We start from the raw sequence: 22,738 nt of genomic DNA, 5'->3' as shown, positions 1-22,738 counted from the left end.
TTGCCTAATTGAACCCCCGGTGAGATTGTCCCCCCTCCACCTCTTCTCCTCCCACTGCCACGTAGAAACATTCCTGCTCTGTCTGCCTCCCCTCCAAAAACCTGAACACCACCAACATAACTCTATCTGTGCGTAAAGTCAGCAGCAATCGTTATGCGTGCTGCTTATTCTTACGCTTTGACTATAAATCAGAGGCGTAGCCAGATATGCAGATATTGTTTTTTTTTTTTTTTATGGATCCAGGTGGATGTGTCCGCATCTGTTTGGAGACCCCAATGTTTCCACGTTGACACATAACTCGGGCAGCACTGCGCAAGAGCAAAGCGCGGTGCCCCAACTATCCCATTCAATTGCAAAGGGCGTTAAGTCAGCTGGAGCGAAACACGGAAGTAATACGTCACTGTGTCAAAATAAGAGTCTAATTTTCTAATCTAATATTGTGTGTTTTTTGCTTGTGTGGCACAGAGATATTGGACCACACGTTTCAACCTCTTGTATTTGGGTTTTATTAACAATGCGTCACATTTAGACGAATAGTCAAAGTTTTACTTGTAATATTCAAACCGGATGTAGTGCGGCTTTTTCTCTGGCTTGACACGTGATCAGTCCTATGCTGGAACCAGAAGCAGGACTTGTGTCCAAATCGGAGTAGAGGAAATCAAAGCACCGGGGGACAGGGAGTCAGCGGGCACACAGGCAGGCCGTACCCACAGTTACCTCCATCGTCTCAAATCGTTCTCCTCGGTCACAATGATCAAGTGCGCGCAAGGGGTGTTGTATCTCTCGGTTCTGGTGACGTTTGCCGCCTGCAACGCTCCTCCGGTACCGTTAGACGACATCCTCATTGAGAAAACCTCCGTGCCAGAGCAGTGTGTGCGCGCGGTCAAAGTGGGAGATTTTGTCAGGTATCACTACATCGGCACGTTTCCAGACGGCAACAAGTTCGACTCCAGGTGAGTGTCTCACATCTGCATTATTTCCCTCTCACTTTAGCACCTTTGCGTTTAGAAGACCGGCTGCACGGTCCGAGCAGCGTGCGCGATGCGTAAAAGTGCGCGTTTAGTGGTTCGCCCCTGTGAGCCACGCAGGCAACCAGACAGCCTGAGCTCTGGTGCTTAATCTCAGGGTCCAAAACTGTTTTTGTGTCGTCTGGAAAACAGACGGTAACAGGGATTACACAGGACCCCGATCTGAGAGATAATTTAGTTTCAGTTTTCAGTTTTATTTGTCATATGCAAGTTAGCACAGGGTCAGTTAAACTAGTTTTTGTTTTATGCAGATGCTTCTTCCACGACCTTTAAAGTCCCCCGAACTCCACTTTGCAAACCACTGACAGTGAAAATGTCTTGCACAGTGGTCAGTTGGGCAGACACCCAAAGCCCCACATACACTGTCACATTTGATTTACTGCACAATTGATTACAGCATAAACTATGATGCACTCTGCAGATTAAGATAACACCGTGGCCCAGTTTTAGTGAGAAATAGACTTACATTTTTGCACAAGAGTCTTTATGTTAAATCTTTAGAAATAAAAGGCTGTTAAGATGTTGAAATATGAAAAAGAAAGGCAGTCACTTTAAAAACCTGAAGTCATTGCCTCAAAGGAAATGTGATTAAAGCCAGGGAATAAAACGATTCATGTTACACAGCAACATCCTCATAGATAATTCCCTGACAGTCTGTTTTTGTGCATGTTTTAGTTATGACCGTGGCAGCACGTACAATGTCTTTGTTGGCAAGAAGCAGTTGATTGAAGGGATGGACAAAGCTCTCGTGGGAATGTGTGTCAACGAGAGAAGACTGGTGAAGATCCCACCTCAACTCGCCTACGGAAAACAAGGCTACGGTGCGTATGTCTGAATGTGTGCCAAACTCATATCAGCACATTGCTGTCCTATATGACTGATTGTTTGGAATGAGAACAAAACTTCTGTGCCAAACTCTGGGACGTTAGGGCACAGACTGGTGTTTATCCCTCTGTAGTTACTATAAATATATCTCTGGCAAAGCTAATCATAACAAAGAGAGATCTTGGTGGGATATTTGCAGGAGCACAAGGCGGAGAAGTTACAGTCTTTGATGAATGCTCTGACTTTTGTTCTGTTGAAGTCAGTGGAAGCAAAGAGGAAGTGGGCTGCCCCTAAGCATCCATGTTGAATGATGTCAGAGGGGCATCACAGACCAGGAAGCAGACCAGAGGAAGCCGCTGTGGATTTTCAGCTGTGAATGTTTCTGCATCAGCTGCAAGCAGATACACTGTCACGTCATTAGTGTGTGTGTGGAAATGAAAAAAACCTGGGCCGTTGTTCAGAAATCAGTGTGTTTGTGTGAGAAAATGCATATATTGTGGGAGTCACAGGATGTGAAGCTATGTTTACAAGAAGAGAGAGGTGTGTATATTTGAGAAAGAGCATGAAATATTTCTATCCCATTATCTAATGGGAAAGAGAGAGAAAGAGCGGGCATGTGTAGACAGGTAAAGGCTGAGGCTGTGTCCTCTACCGCTGCCTGTTTTAGAGGGATCAAACAAGGAAAAAGAAAACAGAGCGCTGAGATAGACGGAGCACTCTGAAGTGGTAGAGGGAAAATTTTGCCAGAAGAGACTGCCAACTCATCAGTAGTAAAATCACAATGGCTACCACGCACTCAGGCCCTCCATCTCCTCCTCCCGTCCCCTTACCTTCGCTTTCTTCACTTTACATCCATATCTTCTGTCTGCTCACAAAGCTTCTGTGAAACAGTAGAAGAATATTTGAAGAAGCCTATTTCTGCTACTGAAAAACAAAACAAAACACATTTTTGCCATTCATATCTCAAAATCTCAACTTACTAACTCAAACTCATGAAAAAATGACTTGAAATATTGAGCTATTACATCAAAACTTTTAGATAATAACACGAAATTTTGAGTTATGGGTGACAAAAACTAGATTTTTGTTTCCGGCTTCCACAGAGAAGTGAAGCAGAGACTCCAGAGAAACAGTTTATACCTGCAGTTTATAACATGCAGAGAACAATCACATTTACACACATACAGTGGGGCAAAAAAGTATTTAGTCAGCCATCGATTGTGCAAGTTCCCCCACCTAAAATGATGACAGAGGTCAGTAATTTGCACCAGAGGTACACTTCAACTGTGAGAGACAGAATGTGAAAAAAAAAAAATCCATGAATCCACATGGTAGGATTTGTAAAGAATTTATTCGTAAATCAGGGTGGAAAATAAGTATTTGGTCAATAACAAAAATACAACTCAATACTTTGTAACATAACCTTTGTTGGCAATAACAGAGGTCAAACGTTTACTATAGGTCTTTACCAGGTTTGCACACACAGTAGCTGGTATTTTGGCCCATTCCTCCATGCAGATCTTCTCGAGAGCAGTGATGTTTTGGGGCTGTCGCCGAGCAACACGGACTTTCAACTCCCGCCACAGATTTTCTATGGGGTTGAGGTCTGGAGACTGGCTAGGCCACTCCAGGACTTTCAAATGCTTCTTACGGAGCCACTCCTTTGTTGCCCGGGCGGTGTGTTTTGGATCATTGTCATGTTGGAAGACCCAGCCTCGTTTCATCTTCAAAGTTCTCACTGATGGAAGGAGGTTTTGGCTCAAAATCTCACGATACATGGCCCCATTCATTCTGTCCTTAACACGGATCAGTCGTCCTGTCCCCTTGGCAGAAAAACAGCCCCATAGCATGATGTTTCCACCCCCATGCTTCACAGTAGGTATGGTGTTCTTGGGATGCAACTCAGTATTCTTCTTCCTCCAAACACGACGAGTTGAGTTTATACCAAAAAGTTCTACTTTGGTTTCATCTGACCACATGACATTCTCCCAATCCTCTGCTGTATCATCCATGTGCTCTCTGGCAAACTTCAGACGGGCCTGGACATGCACTGGCTTCAGCAGCGGAACACGTCTGGCACTGCGGGATTTGATTCCCTGCCGTTGTAGTGTGTTACTGATGGTGACCTTTGTTACTTTGGTCCCAGCTCTCTGCAGGTCATTCACCAGGTCCCCCCGTGTGGTTCTGGGATCTTTGCTCACCGTTCTCATGATCATTTTGACCCCACGGGATGAGATCTTGCGTGGAGCCCCAGATCGAGGGAGATTATCAGTGGTCTTGTATGTCTTCCATTTTCTGATGATTGCTCCCACAGTTGATTTTTTCACACCAAGCTGCTTGCCTATTGTAGATTCACTCTTCCCAGTCTGGTGCAGGTCTACAATACTTTTCCTGGTGTCCTTCGAAAGCTCTTTGGTCTTGGCCATGGCAGAGTTTGGAGTCTGACTGTTTGAGGCTGTGGACAGGTGTCATTTATACAGATGATGAGTTCAAACAGGTGCCATTCATACAGGTAACGAGTGGGGGACAGAAAAGCTTCTTACAGAAGACGTTACAGGTCTGTGAGAGCCAGAGATTTTCCTTGTTTGAGGTGACCAAATACTTATTTTCCACCCTGATTTACGAATAAATTCTTTACAAATCCTACCATGTGGATTCATGGATTTTTTTTTCACATTCTGTCTCTCACAGTTGAAGTGTACCTCTGGTGCGAATTACTGACCTCTGTCATCATTTTAAGTGGGGGAACTTGCACAATCGGTGGCTGACTAAATACTTTTTTGCCCCACTGTATTATATACACTCACCAGTCAATTTATTAGGTACACCTTGCTAGTACTAGGTTGGACCATCTTGTGGCGCCAGAGCTGCCTAAATGTTTTGAGGCATAAATTCAACCATGTGCTAGAAACATTTCCGAAAGACTTTGGTCCATATTGACATGATAACGTCACAAAGCTGCTGCAGATTTGTTGGTCACGCATCCACGATGTGAATGTCCAGTTTAACTTAACTAAAAATTTCAGCTACAGGAAAGAAATCAAATCAAAAGGAAGGTTAAAACACTTAAAACTGAACAATATCAGGATTTCCTGTAAAAGCTCATCAGAAAAACCAGAATCGATTGTTTATTTAATCCAGATATCCCACTGCAGAGTTTAAGAATCACCTGCCGTCCTCTCCTCCACAGGTGACATCATCCCTCCTGACTCCATCCTCCACTTTGACGTCCTGCTCCTCGATGTGTGGAACCCCGAGGATGGCGTCCAGACAAACACTTACCACACGCCCTCCGTCTGCTCCAGAAAGGTGGAAGTGTCTGACTACATCCGCTACCACTATAACGGCACGCTGCTGGACGGGACCCTCTTTGATTCCAGGTTTGTCTCGTACAAGCTGTCATTCATGCATCAATCCACCTGCACACTTACAGCCTGTTTTCGCCACTCTCTGCTGCAGTCACACCCGCATGAGGACCTATGACACTTACGTCGGGATCGGCTGGCTGATCGCCGGTATGGATCAGGGTCTTCTGGGAATGTGTGTTGGAGAGAGGCGCATCATCACTATGCCCCCATCACTTGGATATGGAGAGAATGGAGATGGTGAGTTTTGATGTGATTAGTTCCTTAAAGTCTTCTGTCAGACTGACGACCTGTCTATGGCGTACCCCGTCTCCTGCTCTACGACAGCTGGGATAAGCAGTCAAGAAAATAGACGGATGGATTTCCAGTTTCTTCAAGTTTTACTACAAACACTAGAATTTAGGTGAAAAGAAGCAGCTGCACTAATACCATCCAATATGTATCCTGTTAATCACACTAGGCTGAGTTTAGATAGATCTACAATAAACAAGACACTTTAAGTAAACGTGCCACACAATGACCTTATAGTATGAGAGAGTGCAGAGGCGGCAAAAGTACAGATATTAGGTACTTAAGTAGAAGTACTAGGGTTTAGAAGTACTCTGATCAAAGTTAAAGTACTGATTTAACTTCTTTACTCAAGTAAAAGTAAAAAAGTACAGGCTCAGAAATGTACTCAAAGTAATTATGTAAAAAGTTATTTTTTTAGAGGACTTTTCTGCACCTTGTGGAACCTTGTGGTATATTAATATAATAAAATATTAATTTAACAAAATGACATTATAAAATGGGAATAGAAATTGTATATGTTTAGTTAGTCTGACAAACTTTGTGGATATAAATGTTAGATGTGAAAAGAGCTGACCTTTAAAAAAACATTACTCCCTTTGTCCTCCCTCCTCTTCTGTAGGGCTAGCTAGATGCTGAAGTACCACGAAAAACTTACCACAAAACTTGTGAACAGTTACACTTGTTCAAAACAAACAAACAAAAACAAACAAAAAACCAACTTTAACCCACTGGTGGTATATATTATGCATAAACGATATCGTTTTGCCTCTTTCATCCCTTTATGTGCAATAACCCCGGTGACTGATACACCATTAGGATTAGTTTTCGTGTATTACTGTTTAGGCTCATATCGAATTAACGCTTTGAAGGCCCACTGTGATATAAAATAACAATAACTCCCCTCAAATGTCTTTAACTAAAGGTAATGAGCCTGTTTTGAAAATCTAAGTATACACAAATATATTTGTGTGAAAACGTATGGAGTAAAAGTACAAAGCAGCCAGAAAAATAACTTCGTAACTAAAGTACAGATACCTGAAAAATTCAACTTAAGTACAGTAACTGAGCATTTGTATTTATACTTTCTACCGCTTTACAAGAGTGATAAAAAGAAAGAAAAGTAGACAGTAAAAGTAAGACTGACACTGTTTAAAGGTAGTGGAAATTGCATTAATAAAAAAAACACTATAAACTGAAGAAAAACAGCTGCATGTGTCATGGCTACTGAACGGACCCACGCGCAGACAGTTCTTTCAAGGAAACAAAAAGGGGATTTATTTACAATAGGGATCACCTTAGTGCAAAATATATGTACAGTGAGTTGGGAGGGGGTCCAGGGCTCCAGGGAGAGAAGGGGGGGGGGGGGGGGATCCACACACACGCTTCCTCTTCCACTCAGTCACCGCCACCGCTCCTCCGCACACACGCACTCCTCTTCAGCCGCACTCGCTCCAACACTCCACACACTGCCCCACTTGGACAGGTCCGGTGATTCGGTCCAGAATCTACAGACAGAAGGTCAAAGGTTAGTTCCACAACATAAAACACGTGTAAGCGATTCTTCTTTGAATATGCCGCGAGCACGAACTCAGGTGGTTCGACGTTCCAGCGGTGAGCTGCTCTGTGCCACTGCCTTAAATAGCAGCTGGGGAAATCAGCCAGATCAGCCGCAGGTGGACACCATCCACAGGGGTGCGTGGGCCAAGAGTGAGAGCCCGTAATGAGCTCCACCCAGGCAGAGAGGAGGAGGAGAGACAAAAAACTGAAACGAACAACAACAAAACCTGTAGCCAGCGTGGGCCAACCAGAGAGACACGGGGACCGTGACAGCATGCAGGTAAAATAAGTTAAGTAATAGGAAGTTTATCCTTCATCCATTGCGCAGCACGGTTATGTGACTACCTGCTGGAGGAAATTAAGATGGAATGATTCACAACACCTTTGTGTATGTGAGTTATTAACAAGTTCAACTGAAACTGGTTGTGTTTAAGGGTAAGAAAACCCGCTTACTCACACTCTATCATTAACAAGCACAAACATTATTACTAAGGCTCCCGTGCTCTCATCTTCACATCACATTATCGTGATCTGATTTGCTGAAAGTTTGGGAATAGCAACCTGAGCCCAGAAAAATAAAGAGTTTAGCTTCTTCGTCATCTTCTTCTCTCCTCAGGCAGTGACATCCCAGGACAGGCTTCCCTGGTGTTTGATGTTGTCCTCTTGGACCTCCACAATCCCAGAGACGGGATCACAGTGACTAACCAAGTGGCGCCCGAGTCCTGCACGAGGAAGAGTGTTTCTGGAGACTTTGTGCGTTACCACTACAACGGCAGCCTTCTGGATGGGACATTTTTCGATTCTAGGTATGTATTCATCATAGAGGGAAACTTGTTCTCGTGGTTCCTAAATAAAAACCGTTTATTGCCCGCTGTTTCTCAAGTAGCCTCACGGTGGCAGCATTTCTCTGGAGACACAAAGAGGAATCGAAACTTAAACTTCAAGTAGAAACTTCCTGCACATCTGTGTCACATAATAGTGTAACTGTTTTAAGTTTAAAATCTCTCTTCTTGTGGTATTTCTTGTGGATTTGAAAAAGCCTGATTTAGAGCGGCATTGCTTGTATGCTAAATTTAGAACCACAAAGGACACAAATAAGAGATACAGTCAGAAACTAATTTGATTTGAAAAATCAAAACAAAACGCAAGAAAGGTGTGGTTTAGTTTTCTGAAGAAAGATGTCATATGTAATAAGATAAGATTTCATCATTTATCATCATCATTTCATCTATCAGGTCAAGTACATGCGCCCAACAACTTGTTGAATCTGTGCCACAAAGAAATAACACGAAATGTACCACGAAATATTGCCAGTGAATGCAAGAAAAAAGGAAAAAAGAAACACATTTGCACTCATAGCTGATTTGCACTGTGTGCATTTCTTTGGTATCTGCGTCATATGACGCAGAGTTATTCAAGGTAAACAAACAAATGTACAAACAAATGCACGCTGTTGGTTGCAGCTTACGCCCAGTGGTTTGCATCATCACCAAATGAGCTGACGTTGGATTTTAACGTCTGGGTAGTCTCACAGCTAAGTGTCTTTATCCTTATTCCACACAGCTAGCAGCTAGCACACTGTGTCCATCACAATAAAGCCAGTAAATCTGGTATTGTTCATTTAACCTCAGTCTAAGGTAATGCACATAAACATTCAGCATCTTCAGAGAGAGGCTCTGCGGTTCTTGGAGGTTTTGCAGATGTTGAATGAGAACATTCCCTTTAGGAGCTTCTTTCAAAACAAGGGAGAGTTGATTTTAGATGCAGCAGCATTTTTTTTTAGCTTGTTTAGTATTTATTTGTGTGTAGGAATTACATTTACACCCTAAATGCAGGAAACCAATAAGCGGGTAATGAGTCACTCCTGAATTCAGTCATCCAAATCGTGAGTTAATAAGGACTAACATCTGCCTCTATTAGACTGTTTATTTTCAGCATAACCATATTTGCATATACAGTGTGCTGAAATATCGTCTCCCCCTTAGGTCTATGTGAATCAAAAATATATTTTAAAAAATTAAAATCTGCAAAACTCAAAAACTACGAGTTTTAATTAAATCAAATCACATTTATTTCTTTAGCACATTTAAAAGACCAGTGTACATCATAGAGCTTCACAATAGTACCGCAATGTGGGGAGAAACAAGGGACAAATTGAACAATTACAATAAGATGGTATGGAGTGCAAGCCGGAAGAAAGTCAAACTAATTTGCTTCAAAGGCTAAATTACACAGGTACGTTTTTAGGCACGATTTAAACAATTGAATAGATTCAGATGTACGGACATCAACTGGGAGATTATTCCAGAGTCTAGGAGCGGCAACAGCAAAGGCACGGTCACCTCTGGCTTTTCAACGAGACCTTGGTTGCACTAAGAGCAGTTGGCTAGAAGATCTTAGTGCTCTCTTGGGGTTATACAGGTCAAGGAGATCAGTTAAATAACTAGGTGCTGTTAAATACCCCAATTCTTTGATCTTTGGGCTGAAGGAAGAACAACACTGAGTGTTTAATGCTCAATCAACAATCTCTTTATTCCATACAACACTTTCCACAGGAGGGTGTCTTGAAGTGTGTGACAGTTACACATAGCTTCTTCCCCTCCCCCCTCCAGGGTCATGAAGCCTAAACCCTCACATTCTTTCTATCTTACGGCGCCTAAGTGATGGCCTTGGCTTCCTGTTTTATCTCTTCCTGATGAGATGGGGCAGAAAACCTCTACCCAGTATGCTGTGTTCTCTTTGTAATCTGAAAAAGGAAGGTCATGATTCTACACAAACAGCATTTCTTATAACTCAGCAGTGTAATGCATCATAAAACAGTCTAATAAATCTAATGTTTTCTCACCTTCTTGTAGATCTGGAGTGTAATGCAACCTAAAACAATATGATGATTTCACAATCTTTAATCAAAGGCATAATGTGGCCTATATAGCGGTATAATGAGCTGCTTTTATGCACTTTCTGGTTCAGTTTTGAAGACATCACCGTATTCAAAACACATCAATCATGATTCCTCCTCAATGGCTAATCGTAAACATAAAACAAAAATAATCTTTCCAAAACAACCTCCTATGTCTGCTGCAAATGTCAAGGCGACCCGATAACCACAATAATAGAGTATAAAAAACTATTTATACACAGAATTTAACACTGTAACCTGACGTGTGTAGATTCGTAGTCATCCCGGTCATGGTAGTCTCAGGAGCTTAGGGCACCCGACTGTCTGCCACCTACAATGCTGGTGCCTCAATCTCCACTCACATCTTGCATCTCAATGAGTCACAGGATGGTGCAAGGCCTCACAATGGTTTCACACAAAACCTCTCCTGTTATTGACCCATGCCGTTTTCACACCTTGACTCATGATTAATGGGTCAACAACTCCTTTAAGGGACAACCCCCGCTAGGGTTTAAATACCTGGGACTCTCTACCGGTTTGTTTTGCAAATGAAGAAGTTTCTCAGATGAGAGGTGAAACTTCTTCAAGAAACTTAAAGAAGTCCAGTGGCTTTCTTTCCAAGCTTCTTAGACTATAACCAGTACAAAATGTAAACATGGATAGCAGGGATTAAAGAGGAACTGTGATAATAACGCGTCATATTTCTAAAGACAATCACAAAACATGTCAGATCAAGTGTTATCTGTTATCTGTCTTATCCATTAGAGAGAGAAGTGTGCATTGTTGCCCGTGTGTGTACAAGTCTGAACTAAGAGAGCAAAACTTACAAAATTTGGGTGACACTGGTGTGATCCGACAGCAGACTGGGTAGAGGGCATATCACAAAGGAGGAAATTAAGTCCCTGGTTTGATTATCTGCTAGATAGATGTTTTTTGTGTGTGTTTATCTCTTTGTTCATTACCCTGTGTCTATAAAGGAAAACTGACTTTTGCAATGTGTTGCGGTGTTTTTACCTCCTCCATATCGGCGTGCATCTGAAACTCAAGCTTAAGCTATGACTAACTTTATTATATGAGGGTAAAAAACAAACTGTTTTTACCTTCAAAATTATTTTCCTAATATTTTCTTTTCCTCAGCTACTCTCGTAATCGTACCTACGACACATACGTGGGTCGAGGCTACGTGATCGCCGGCATGGATGAGGGCCTGATCGGAGTCTGCATTGGGGAGAGACGCACCATCACCATCCCCCCGCATCTCGGTTACGGAGAGGAGGGCACAGGTGCGTATGTGTAATGCTCAGATTCATTGGCTCAGTGAGAGAAAGATCATAAGAGTCATGAGCCATGAGATCAGAAGTGCTTGTTGTGCCATTTATCATGCGTTCTTCTTGTGGTAGAGAAAACAGAAGGTCTGCTGTAGCGACGAGACATAAACGTTCGTTTTTGAGAACGTCTTTGTACAAATGTGCACGCTTTCCACTCAAGATTCAATAAATTAAAAAGAAATTCTGGATTCTTGTTTTGACTGAAATCACAGGTAGATTCAACTCATTTTTTCCCCTTTCCACATCTCTCTCTCTCTCTCAGGCACAAAGATCCCAGGCTCAGCAGTGCTGGTGTTCGACGTCCACATCATCGACTTCCACAACCCCTCGGATAACACTGAGATCACCGCCACTTTCAAGCCAGAAGAGTGTGACAAGCAAACTAAGAAGGGAGACTTTGTTAAATACCACTACAATGCCTCTCTGATGGACGGCACATCCATCGACTCCACGTAAGTAAAGCTCTGTTGGACTCTTCTGGGAGAGCAAAAAAAAAAAAAGGTAACAGAGAAACTGAGACTTATTAGTGCAGAGTTGGGATTGACCTAAATGGAGGCGTCAGCGTAAAGGTGGGAGTTAAAATTTAATAGCAAGGCCACCTTCTTCCAGACCACCTGCAGGAGCGAAAGAATGGGGGGTTGAGAGCTTAGTGGGGGGAGGGACGACACACAGTGAACCATGTCTGAGGCCAGCTGAAATCCCCGGCTGGAACAAGGTTTTGGGGCAGAGGGAGTGCTTCGGATTTTGGCCAATTTACTCTACATCCTGATATATTAGAGAACCGGTTAATAATTCTTAAGAGATCAGGTAAAGCGTGTTATAGCTGTGAAATCAGGACCAGAGCATCATCAACATTCAGATAATTTTAAAAATTTGATTTAAAAACTTTAAGCAGTGATCACAGAGTCTCTCAAGTTTTACTTGCAGCAAGAAGTCAGAGGGTACAGATTAAGACTAAAACTTACAGCTCACGGATGCGATTATAGCTGGAGTCACATCCTAAGTTACACAATTAGCCTTTCAAAATTGTGGAATTTTCCATACATGTGCCATCATGCCGAGGCATACAATCTTATCTTTATTAGCTCCGACTCAGCCCCGTTTCAGGGTCAGTTTTCTTTTCAACAGCAGTCTTCTTGCAAGTACATCATAATCAACTGATCTCATACAGACGTAAGTCGAGCAACAGTTTAACATAATTAAAATTTTTCCTGTAATTAAGAGGGCAGCAATAGATGGCATGATAGGAACTATGACAGAGGTCACATGTAGTGGGTTGATAGCAGGTTAGTAAAGCTGTTGCTAGGTTAAAAATTGGAGGTGAGATTCAAGTCATTTTTAAGCAACTGTCGATTCAGTTTTTAAAATTCTGTTTAAAAGTAAAACATAAAAAGGGCCATTAGAGGAGAGCAGAACTCACTGAAAACAATTTATTGAAATTCTACAAAAGTGCAGAATCAGTGAATAAAAAGCGGAGGCATCCACCAGATGTCAACCAATAAGCACGTAGATCCACCACAACAGAACCAAGCTTCCCTGAGTCCTCACTTAAACACAGAGACGAGTCATTCTCTGATTTTTTTCGTCACCATCCTGACCAAAAACATGTGTTATATGCACAAAAGCTTCATAATGTAGCTATAATATGTAGCCTACAAGATTATTCATGCTAAACATGACTCTGTAACAGTTTCCCCAATGTCCAGCTTGCTGGTCTGGAGCAAAGCCACAAAGCCACAGCAAGATCAGACCATGTAAAGCTCAAGAGCTACATCTCAGACTCAGTTAGCATGGTAAATAAGAGTACAGTTAGCTGTCAGGAGAAAGCCTCTTCTTTCTAAAGAGGTTCGCAAAGTTGCATCAGAGCAAACGACAAGACTTCAGGAGAAGATTTTGTTTGGACAGATGAGACCAAAGCAGAGATGTGTGATGATTTGTGCTTTTTTGCATAGAAACAGCTTCAGGCAGACTGAAGAGGGGGTGTGTCGGATTTCAGCCTTCAAACAGACCTTTTAGCAAGTTTCCTCTTACAGATGTGCATTCAAGTGCGCATAGGTGGTGGTGAAAGCGCCACTTTGTTCACGTTATGCATTTGAAAAAGAAAACTGTCGCTCTACATGTGAATTTCCTTTTTTCCCCCTTTTTATTCCTCACAGCCACTTTAAACTCCTGGTTTAGTGTCCAGCTATCACAAAGATAACATAAGTAGGATCTCTTGAATGGTGAGCTCTTTGTCTGAGCTGTGAGCTCTTTATATAGTAACGATCCCCAGCAATGAGGTCTGCAGGGTCATGTCTCCTCACTGTTTAATGGTTGTTTGAATCCACAATTGTGAGTCATCCTAGCAGCAGGTTATAATTTGCAAAAGTCTTCTTAATGCTGTGGATTCAAACCCACACCGTGATCCTCTGGCCTGCTGAAATTAAGGAAATACACATTATGTTTACAAGTTGAAACTTTTACTTATTCTTAAACAAGAATAAATAAGAAAAACAGATCTCATGTGTGTAGACAGAAATGATGGACATGCTTCCTTTAGCACGGCGACTAATATGCAGCTGTTTTATATGTTTATCTGTTTCAGGTATAATTATGGGAAGACATACAACATAGTCCTGGGAGCAAACCAGGTGGTCCCGGGGATGGAGGATGGACTCATGGACATGTGTGTGGGAGAGAGAAGACACCTTGTTATTCCTCCTCATCTGGGCTATGGGGAGAGGGGAGTCAGTGAGTCACGCACACACGCCCGCACACTCACACTCAGAATGTGTGTGTTTCATTTTAAACTAAATGTGTGTTTCATTTCATTTAAAATGAAACACACATTTTTACTGCGTGCACCTTTCTAGTGGTGCAACACATGAAAGGTTTCTTTCAGTTTCCAGTCATAAAATAAAATTATTGTAAGTATTTACTTAGTTTTGCTGTCTAGCCTGGTCAGGGATGAAAATCCACTTATCAGCAGATTTGGGAAATGCACTGAACCCCTATAGCTCCTCCTGTGGGTGGTGGGCGACACACGAGGGTCTTTCTGGTACTGCCGGGCCTGCCCAGATAAGCAGGAGGAGAGTAGGAGAGAGGATGGATGGCTTTAACATGAGAGTAGCATCAGTTCTCCTCATTTAACTAAAAGGATAACCATATTTCCACATTTGTCAAATAGTTCATTGAGCACACAATGACTGTAAACTCCATTTTATAATTTTATAACTTGAGGTTAAAGCACCCAGTGAGCAGTAGAGATAGTTCTCTCTTTTCAGCGGATGTCTGGAACGAGTCACAGTGATTTATTGAGCTTTTATTTGTGCGTCCAGCTGGTGAGGTTCCAGGCAGTGCCGTGCTAGTGTTTGACATCGAGCTGGTTGACATGGAGGAAGGACTTCCCGAAGGCTACATGTTCATCTGGAACGACGAGGTGTCTCCAGACCTCTTCTCTGAGATGGACAAAAACACCGACAAAGAGGTGGAGCCCTCTGAGGTATGTCAAGTTGCTCTTATCAAGATTTTCTCTTAACCATCACCATTAATTTACCATCCCCTTTTTGTTTGCACAGTTCACTGACTACATCATGCAGCAGGTGACTGAGGGTAAAGGTCGCCTGGCTCCTGGCTTTGATCCTTACCGCATCATTGACAACATGTTCTCCAACCAGGACCGCAACGGTGACGGAAAGATCACAGAGGCAGAGTTCAAACTTAAAGCCGATGAGGCTGCTGCCCACGACGAGCTATGACGTGCTTTATAGCGCGAGGGTATAAGGCAAAGGGTCAGATAGTTGGGGAAATAGGGACTGATAGTAAATTTGTGGGTGGTAGAGTAGCTGCAGATGGGTTTGTATGTTTAAAGTGTGGAGGGGGAAATGGGCTGACAGAGATTTTGTGGACTTAGATGATAGAGTTAAAGGATGTCTCGTCCATGAAGTGCCAATTGAGTCTGAGAAGAAATAACGAGTATGTAGGATTTAGAAAAAAATCATGTAATTTGAGGACTACGATGGAAATGAATGAATTTTTTAACCTCCTTTCTCATCAAAGGGTATAAAAGCACTCCTGTGTGAGAGAACAAACAAGTGCCTAGTTCCACTTCATCTAGATTAAAAACTCTTTTGACTTTACAGACTTTTATTTTCTTATTTTCTACTCAGTTTGTCCAAACTGTCTTGACAGGAGCACCGAGTTATTCATAATTAACTGTGATACACTGTGATGGAAGAAAGGTTCTTACTCAGAGCTGCCGCTGTTTTTAAAAGTGAAAAATAATAGGGTTTTATTTCCTTTATTTACATTAAACACCTCCCACTGTTTCACTTTTAAATGTCAGCCCACCTTCTGTGTTTTCAGCCGTTAAAATCATTCAGTCACCCTCCAGCTGTCAGGTCTGAAACCTCCATTCCTTCACTCGTTTTTGGTCTACTGTTTGTTCCTTTGCTTGTTTCGGTCTTCTCTGGATGTCTGGCGCGGTTTAGGAATTCGTGTGCAAGTGTGTGCGTGTGTGTGCAAGAGTGAGACAGAGCTATGCAAATAGAGGTTTTTTTTCTATTACTTTTACATTCAGGAGAACACTAAGGCTTGATGTCGCCTGTATCAGCTGAAGATTTCATTCAATTAAATGACCTGGCCTAAATATAATGCTCGCATTGTGTCTTCATTATCAGGTTGATGCCTACATGAGTGTGAGAACTGAGCTCCCTACAGCTTTAACAAATATAAACAAATATCTTTATTTACCCATGCACATGGGGAGTTGTGCACAGTGCAAAGCATCCTGCAGATCTGAGGGGTGCTCCTTCAACCTGTTACATTTTTACTCTAAGTCACACAATGCATTTAGGACACCTTTGACCTAACCCTGATCATTGAATGCATACACACTATCCCATTGCCATTGATATATGCAGTTGTCTTGTCTCCTATATCTTGCCTCCACATTCCTCCTGCTATTCTCAGAAATGAAAAATGTGTTTGCCCCTTTTCTTTCCTCCTCCTTGTTTCTTAAGGTCAGGGCAGAGAGCAGTCACCCTGTAGTGGACTCATACCTGGTGTCTCCTTTCACTACTTTATCTACCCCCACAGTTTCACATGATGCATAGTTTCACATGAATTTCCCCCTGCTCTTTTTCTGCTGCATTTCTGCAAACAGAGGCCTCTTTTTTTTTGATCCTGCAAGCCCTATTTGTTATCCACAAGCCCTTGGCAAATCTCAGAAAATTCTTTTTCCACAACATCACCTTTTGGCTGGATCTGTCAGGACATGTACTGCTCTAAATGTACCTTTTACCCAGTATATGTGAAGGGAAAGCTTTTTATTATAGTCAGAAGAAGATTAGGTGGTCTAATGCCATACTCATCATTAAACATGATTATAGAGGAAAGGTTGATTAGCACTTGTTGTCAGGGGTTTGCAGAGATTAAGTGTTAGGACAATTCTCTTACCAAGTGAGAGGACACCGCAAGAGTGAGATTAAAGATCTATACGGCAAACATAGTCCAAACAGACTTGAGATATCTTAGTCACAGTGGAAAAACAAATATCACCCCCATAGGTGAAAAAACCCTGAACCATTTAAACTGCTGTGAGCAGCCTGAGTAGCACTTTCATTTCCTCTGCAGATGCAGGGGAAATGCATCTAGGCTGATTTAAGAAATCACTGCACCATTCAACCCTGTCAGCTTTTTTCTTTTTAAGAACTTTACTGCCATTGAAATAAAGGTTGTTCAGACTGTAATCAGGACAGGCAGCCTACTTTATGTTATGGGAAATTAGGAAAACACACAACCTTCTAGTCGATAAACTCTGTGAAAATCTTCGGTATTACACAACGATATGCCGGACAACTGCTTAGTGCTCTGTGCATCCGCTCCTGAAAGTGAGAGAGTCTAGGTCTTGGCCAGGACTGCAAGGTTAGATACATTTGCATGTTTAAAACTCTGAAATGCAGGTGCAAGTATCTCGTTACAATACACAAAATCTGTTTGTCTGCAAACTCATCCTACATGATCTGGAACTTAGCAACCAAATGTGGTGCACAGGTACATCTTAGGCCCTTGAAGAGTCTTATCATCACATTGCCAAGTAATCAACTACCAAATGAACTAAAATGACCCATTTTTAGCAATTATGCACTTGTGCAATCTTATACAAGCATCAAATTTTAATTTTGGGACATTAACATTTAATTTATATTCACAAAGTATCCATATATAATGATACATATACATTATGGCCTAACAACCCACTAAGATGACCTTTATATGGGGTTATTAAAGTAGGACATTGGCATGGGCGTACACTTGTGCGGTATAAATCAAGAGACCTAACAGGTAGGTTTTAGACATAACTCGTCATTAAAAGCTTTTCCTGTGACGCTAGTGTTTCTAAGACACTGATTATTGTCACACATCATATTTTACCAATTTTTGTGATTTTTCCCCCCCCACATAGTACAAAAACCATTAAGGGCTGTTTAGCAGTGGAGTCTGACCCAGCTACACTTGGAGAGGTAGGGCAGAGCGATTCAGGCACCTGTTGTATAACAACCTGATAAATTGCTTCCAGTTCTCGCCCAAGGGAAACATTTAAACTTGACATTAAACATTAAGATAAAAGCATAAGTAAGAAACATAAAGCAATCATTTGAGAACATCTGTAAAACTGTGACACTGGTTCACCTTAAAGCCCTTTTTAACTCCTAGATTCAAACCAAGGCGTGCCTTCAGAGTGTTTTGCGTCACCAAAACTAGCACTTGTGCAGGTCCTGGAACTAACAGGTGAGACGAAAGAGTGTTCAGTTTAACTGAACTTGAAATAAATGCAGAATGAAAGGTGCTGCAAAAAACATAATAAGAGCAACTGAGCCATGCTCTCTGACCCAAGAGTTTGATACAGAAACAGCATTTCAGAGGAAAACAAATCCGTTCAGGCCATCATATGTTATTCTGTCCTTAGACACCGAGTAATGCACCAACAGCCTGCTGTTTGCAGAGCGTTGAACTGTAGGATTTCTGCATATTTTCTGCTTGGACACTTTGACATGTGTTGCTTATATAGCTGAACATATATCAACCTCAATGCATCACCTTAATAGCATAAAGTTATCAAAACAGGGCCCTGTTTCAGGAAGCCGGTTTAGTGGAAAAACTGAGTAAGTATACCCTGAGTTAACGAAAACTCTGGGTTTTCGGTTTCACAAAGCGAGTTCAGATGGAGCCTCAGTGAGTCACTATGACGACACACTCCGTGAAGCTAACCTGCCCCCTAGCAGGTTACGCAAAACTGTAAGCTGTCGTCTGTGAGGCGTGAGCAGTGTTTGTTTGTAACATAGTTCATGATGGAGAAGAAATGCTCACATATGTGGATCCGAAGATCGACGGAATTAGGCATGCTGGTAGGCCGCTCTCGTCAGAAGTAAATCTGCCTAGGCATCATTAAATGTTGTACTGTCTTCAGTGTCATGACTGTGTGCAGGCAGGCAGGGAAATGGACCCAAAATGCAGGACCCACGGAGGCGAGGGTGAACTCAAAATAAACAGCTTTATTGACAGTTTTTTGTCAGATTGTACAGGACACTAACTAAACTGGGAAAAACATAAACTAACAGACAGGCAAACAGGTTAACGGAACACACAGCAAAGTTCGATGGTACGACGCGACAACAAGCAGGGGAAGACGCTCACACTAAATACAAGAGGTGAACAGGACTAAGAGGAAACAGCTGGGAGACAGGCTGGTGCTGATTACACTGACGAGACAGGGAGAGCACAAACGCAACACACTGACAAAAGACACAGATCAAAATAAAACAGGAAATGCACAGACTGGACTCACATGGGCAGACACAAAACAGAGGGAGTGCAACACCAAACCTCTAAGAACAAAAAGGTGTAAACCCCAAGCACACAATCAGCATAAACAACAACAAAGGATCATAATGACAATAACAGAATAATAATAATAAAAATAAACACAAAACGCTGGGTAAATAAATGCACGATGTTTTGGCGGATATACCAGCTTCCACGAGTGTGACTGTTATTTTGAGCGATGAAAAATAATAAAATATAACTTTATTTTTATATTTCAAGATCACAATCTTCTAATCTTCTTTGGGTCTTTGGGTCACAAACTAGAAAAAGTTGCATTTCCTGTGAAAATGCAGTGTGAATTCCTTGTAGTGGAAGTAAAACTATGTGCTGAAAGGAGGTGAAGAAAGTAAAAATTCTGTCAAAAACAGGTGAAGAAGCAGAAATTTTTGCTGTCAACAAGTGAAAAACTGACAATTCTGCTGAAAGGGGGTAAAGAAGCTGAAATTTGTACTGAAGAGAGGTGAAAAAGTTTAACCTTCTGCTGAAAAAAGCTGAAGTAGAACTTTCTGCTGAAAAGAGGTGAAGAAGCTGAATGTACAAACTGCTCCACTGTTAAAACCTAAAAATCCTTGTGTAACAGCTGCCCTGTTTGAGGTGTTAAAATCTCCCAATTCTTTTAATCTTTGGGCTGAAGGAAGGACAATACTCGGTGTGTAAATGCTCAATCACCAATCATTTATTTCCATACAATTCAACACTTATGAGCACAAGCCATCATGATGGGGAGACATGCATGAAGAGGGTCACAGCAAGTCTCAAAATGGTGACGGGTTACTCAGCTTCTTATAACCTCTAGTGGCCCCCACCTAGTCGTAAAAGCCTAAACATTCACATTCTTTCTCTGTTACGGCGCCTAAGTTATGACCTTGGCTCCCTGTCTTTCTGCTTAGCAGTCTGAAATGTCAAGAAACAGTGTAACACATTCACAGCAGATCAAGGGTACAGGGTAATGCACGCCTGTCTAACAAATCCAAAAATGGTCACATTCTTTTAACCCAAAAATATAATGGAAACTAAGCTACATACACAGCACACAATCTAGACTAAAGGATATTATATGACCTACAGCAGTTATGGGCGATCGTAGCTCAAGAGTTGGGAGTTCGCCTTGTAATCGGAAGGTTGCCGGTTCGAGCCCCGGCTTGGACAGTCTCGGTCATTGTGTCCTTGGGCAAGACACTTCACCCGTTGCCTACTGATGGTGGTCAGAGGGCCTGGTGGCGCCAGTGTCCAGCAGCCTCGCCTCTGGGCAGTGCGCTGTGCACAGGGTGGCTGTGGCTACAATGTAGCTTGCCATCACCAGTGTGTGAATGGGTGGATGACTGGATATGTAAAGCGCTTTGGGGTCCTTAGGGACTAGTAAAGCGCTATATAACTACAGGCCATTTAACATAATTTAACTACAGATATAAGATAACATATGATAACAGAATAATCTCACAGAGGTGATGAACCGTAGAAGAACACCAAAGCAAACATTAAAAGCCACCAGATCCCGAGCCGTCCATGTTTGCACCCCTCTGCCACATGCTTAATATGAGCTTGTGTGTGTTTTTTCTTTTTTCCAGCACACTGCACCATTCAGACATTGATCTAACATGCTGACATAAACTGATAAATAGACAGACATTTTAATTTGGGTCGCTACACGTTCCATACAGAGAAGTCTCTCGCTGTGTGCGCACTGCTGAGAAAAAGAAAGCTCAGTCCAGTTCATTTCTTCTCTGTTCCATGAATGTGTCACTATTATTGAGGAGCAAAAATAAGTGGGGCTTGACATCCATCCACTGTGCCAATTACACACTGGTTCTGATAACATCTCATCTCATCTGATCTCCCTCCCTCATCACAAACAAATAAATAAACAATCCTTGAAGCAACGATCCCAAGCACAACAGGAATAAAACTTGCTTTTTTGTTAGTTAGATTTAAGTATGTTAGTCCAGTTTAGTTATTCTTTTCATGAAAGGGAAAGTTCCACAAATACACATGCCATAAAAAATAGCTGCTGTGGGAGATGTCAAAGGTCACTATAGCGTGGGATAGATGACAACTTACTCTTCATTTAGTTTATGTGGAGATTCACACACACAGATAAACAAGAAAGCTAGGCCTTCACTATGGTGGAAGGTAGAAATTATATGATACAAATTGATAAGCACGCATGTAGGAGTTAGATAAAGTATTACATCCAGCACCGTACTGTACTCTCATGTAGAGTAGAATAATAGGCACATAAGGATGCGTGCTTAAGAGTAGACATGTGACAGGATGCGAGTTTGTCTGTGAGGTTAGAAGGAGGGGGTACATCGCAGTTTCTGCATAACAACAAAGATAGGGAGCATGTGGTTTCAGATCAGCGTGTTATGACATTTGCAGCAGGCATAGGAGGTTGTTTTTGTAAGATTGTTATTGTTTTATGTTTATGCCAAAAAGTTGATTCTGTTCTGTTGTAGCATTTTCATTGGGAGAAACATTTCGTCACTCATCCAAATGACTTCTTCAGTAGCAGTTGACTGCAGGTTTCCCCAATCTTATAAACAGTACATTTGCATTATTACTGAAACTAGCACCACTGAGTGAACAAAGGGCCATTCCGGCATTCAGGAGGAAACGTGATTGACGTGTTTTGGGAAGAGTGAGGTCTTTAAGACTCAGCCAGAAAGTATATAAAGTAGTAGCTGAGGAACGAATCCTCAGATCTGCACAAGTCTCTGTACTGTGTTTGATCTCCCAATGCGCATTGGTAATAAAGGGATTTTGTATTGCAGTAAGGTGTGCCAGAATTAAAAGGATCGGGAGCAATCGAGAGAGGATCGCGACACTGCAAAAATACCTCCACAGCTTTCCAACCTTTTCATGTTCTACCTTTTTTTTTTTATGAACGGATATTTTCCTCGTTTATGTCACCTGCATAAAACAACACTGTGTTGCGTTTCACAGTACGTCGCCTTCTTCGTTTCATTACAGGAGAGACACATTATTTGAAATTCTTTATTTTCTTTGAGTACTAATAAATTCTCCGACAAAAAGCGGTAGAACGACAACAACACTCTCTCTCCATGCCCGCGTTTCACACACACAACTTCCTGCCGGTACGAACTGAGCGTCAGAGGAGGGAGGAGTCAGACCGCTGCTGCTTTAAAAAGCAATCTCCCGCCAGCTAAGCCCAGGTTAGAGCGAAACAATTCGCTCCGTGTGCTGGTGTTTGGACTGGAGCTGTATGCCGATGCCTTAGAAGACGACTTTTCCCCCCCTGTTTGTGTGGGGTTTTTTTTTTAAACATTTCCTGTCTGGAGAGAAGAGTTTTTAGTTGGTTTACAGCACCAGTAAACTGAACATGGAGTGCAGCTTTAAATGCCAGGTGGGTGCATTGATTGTTGTATCAATATCAGGGTATCGCGGCGATAACGGGCGTCGTGACCAGGCTTCTCTCGTGGCTGTCCTAACGTTTCTGGTAGTGATGAGGGAATTCCGGCTCTTTTTTGAGAACCGGCTTAATTGGCTCGATTCACTAAAAAGAGCCAGCTCTTTCGGCTCCGGAGCGGCTCTTCAGGTTGTTTTGTTGCTTTAATTAAT

The 22,738-nt window shown here is 42.1% G+C and overlaps 2 protein-coding genes across 3 annotated transcripts in view; both read left to right on the top strand.

The window, feature by feature from the left end:
- The first annotated feature begins 567 nt into the window (after positions 1-567).
- fkbp9 (FKBP prolyl isomerase 9) lies at positions 568-15,925 on the top strand. The gene is given in 10 exon segments (XM_026156956.1): positions 568-953; positions 1,704-1,849; positions 5,044-5,233; positions 5,313-5,458; positions 7,683-7,872; positions 11,103-11,248; positions 11,556-11,745; positions 13,878-14,023; positions 14,611-14,774; positions 14,851-15,925. Coding segments are annotated over 10 exon segments (1,884 nt in total). The 3' UTR covers positions 15,031-15,925.
- A 6,345-nt stretch (positions 15,926-22,270) lies between these two features.
- Positions 22,271-22,738, top strand: part of LOC113014140 (uncharacterized) — a 57,693-nt gene continuing 57,225 nt past the window's right edge. For both annotated transcript variants that reach the window (XM_026155464.1, XM_026155463.1), the window contains exon 1: positions 22,271-22,523. In XM_026155464.1, the coding sequence (XP_026011249.1) occupies positions 22,500-22,523 (24 nt within the window). In that variant the 5' untranslated portion in view covers positions 22,271-22,499. The remainder of the gene's footprint in view (positions 22,524-22,738) is intronic.

The sequence above is a fragment of the Astatotilapia calliptera genome, chromosome 22 (assembly GCF_900246225.1).
Source record: "Astatotilapia calliptera chromosome 22, fAstCal1.2, whole genome shotgun sequence".
Classification (NCBI taxonomy): Eukaryota; Metazoa; Chordata; class Actinopteri; order Cichliformes; family Cichlidae; genus Astatotilapia; species Astatotilapia calliptera.
This window is presented reverse-complemented; position numbering and strand designations above follow the sequence as displayed.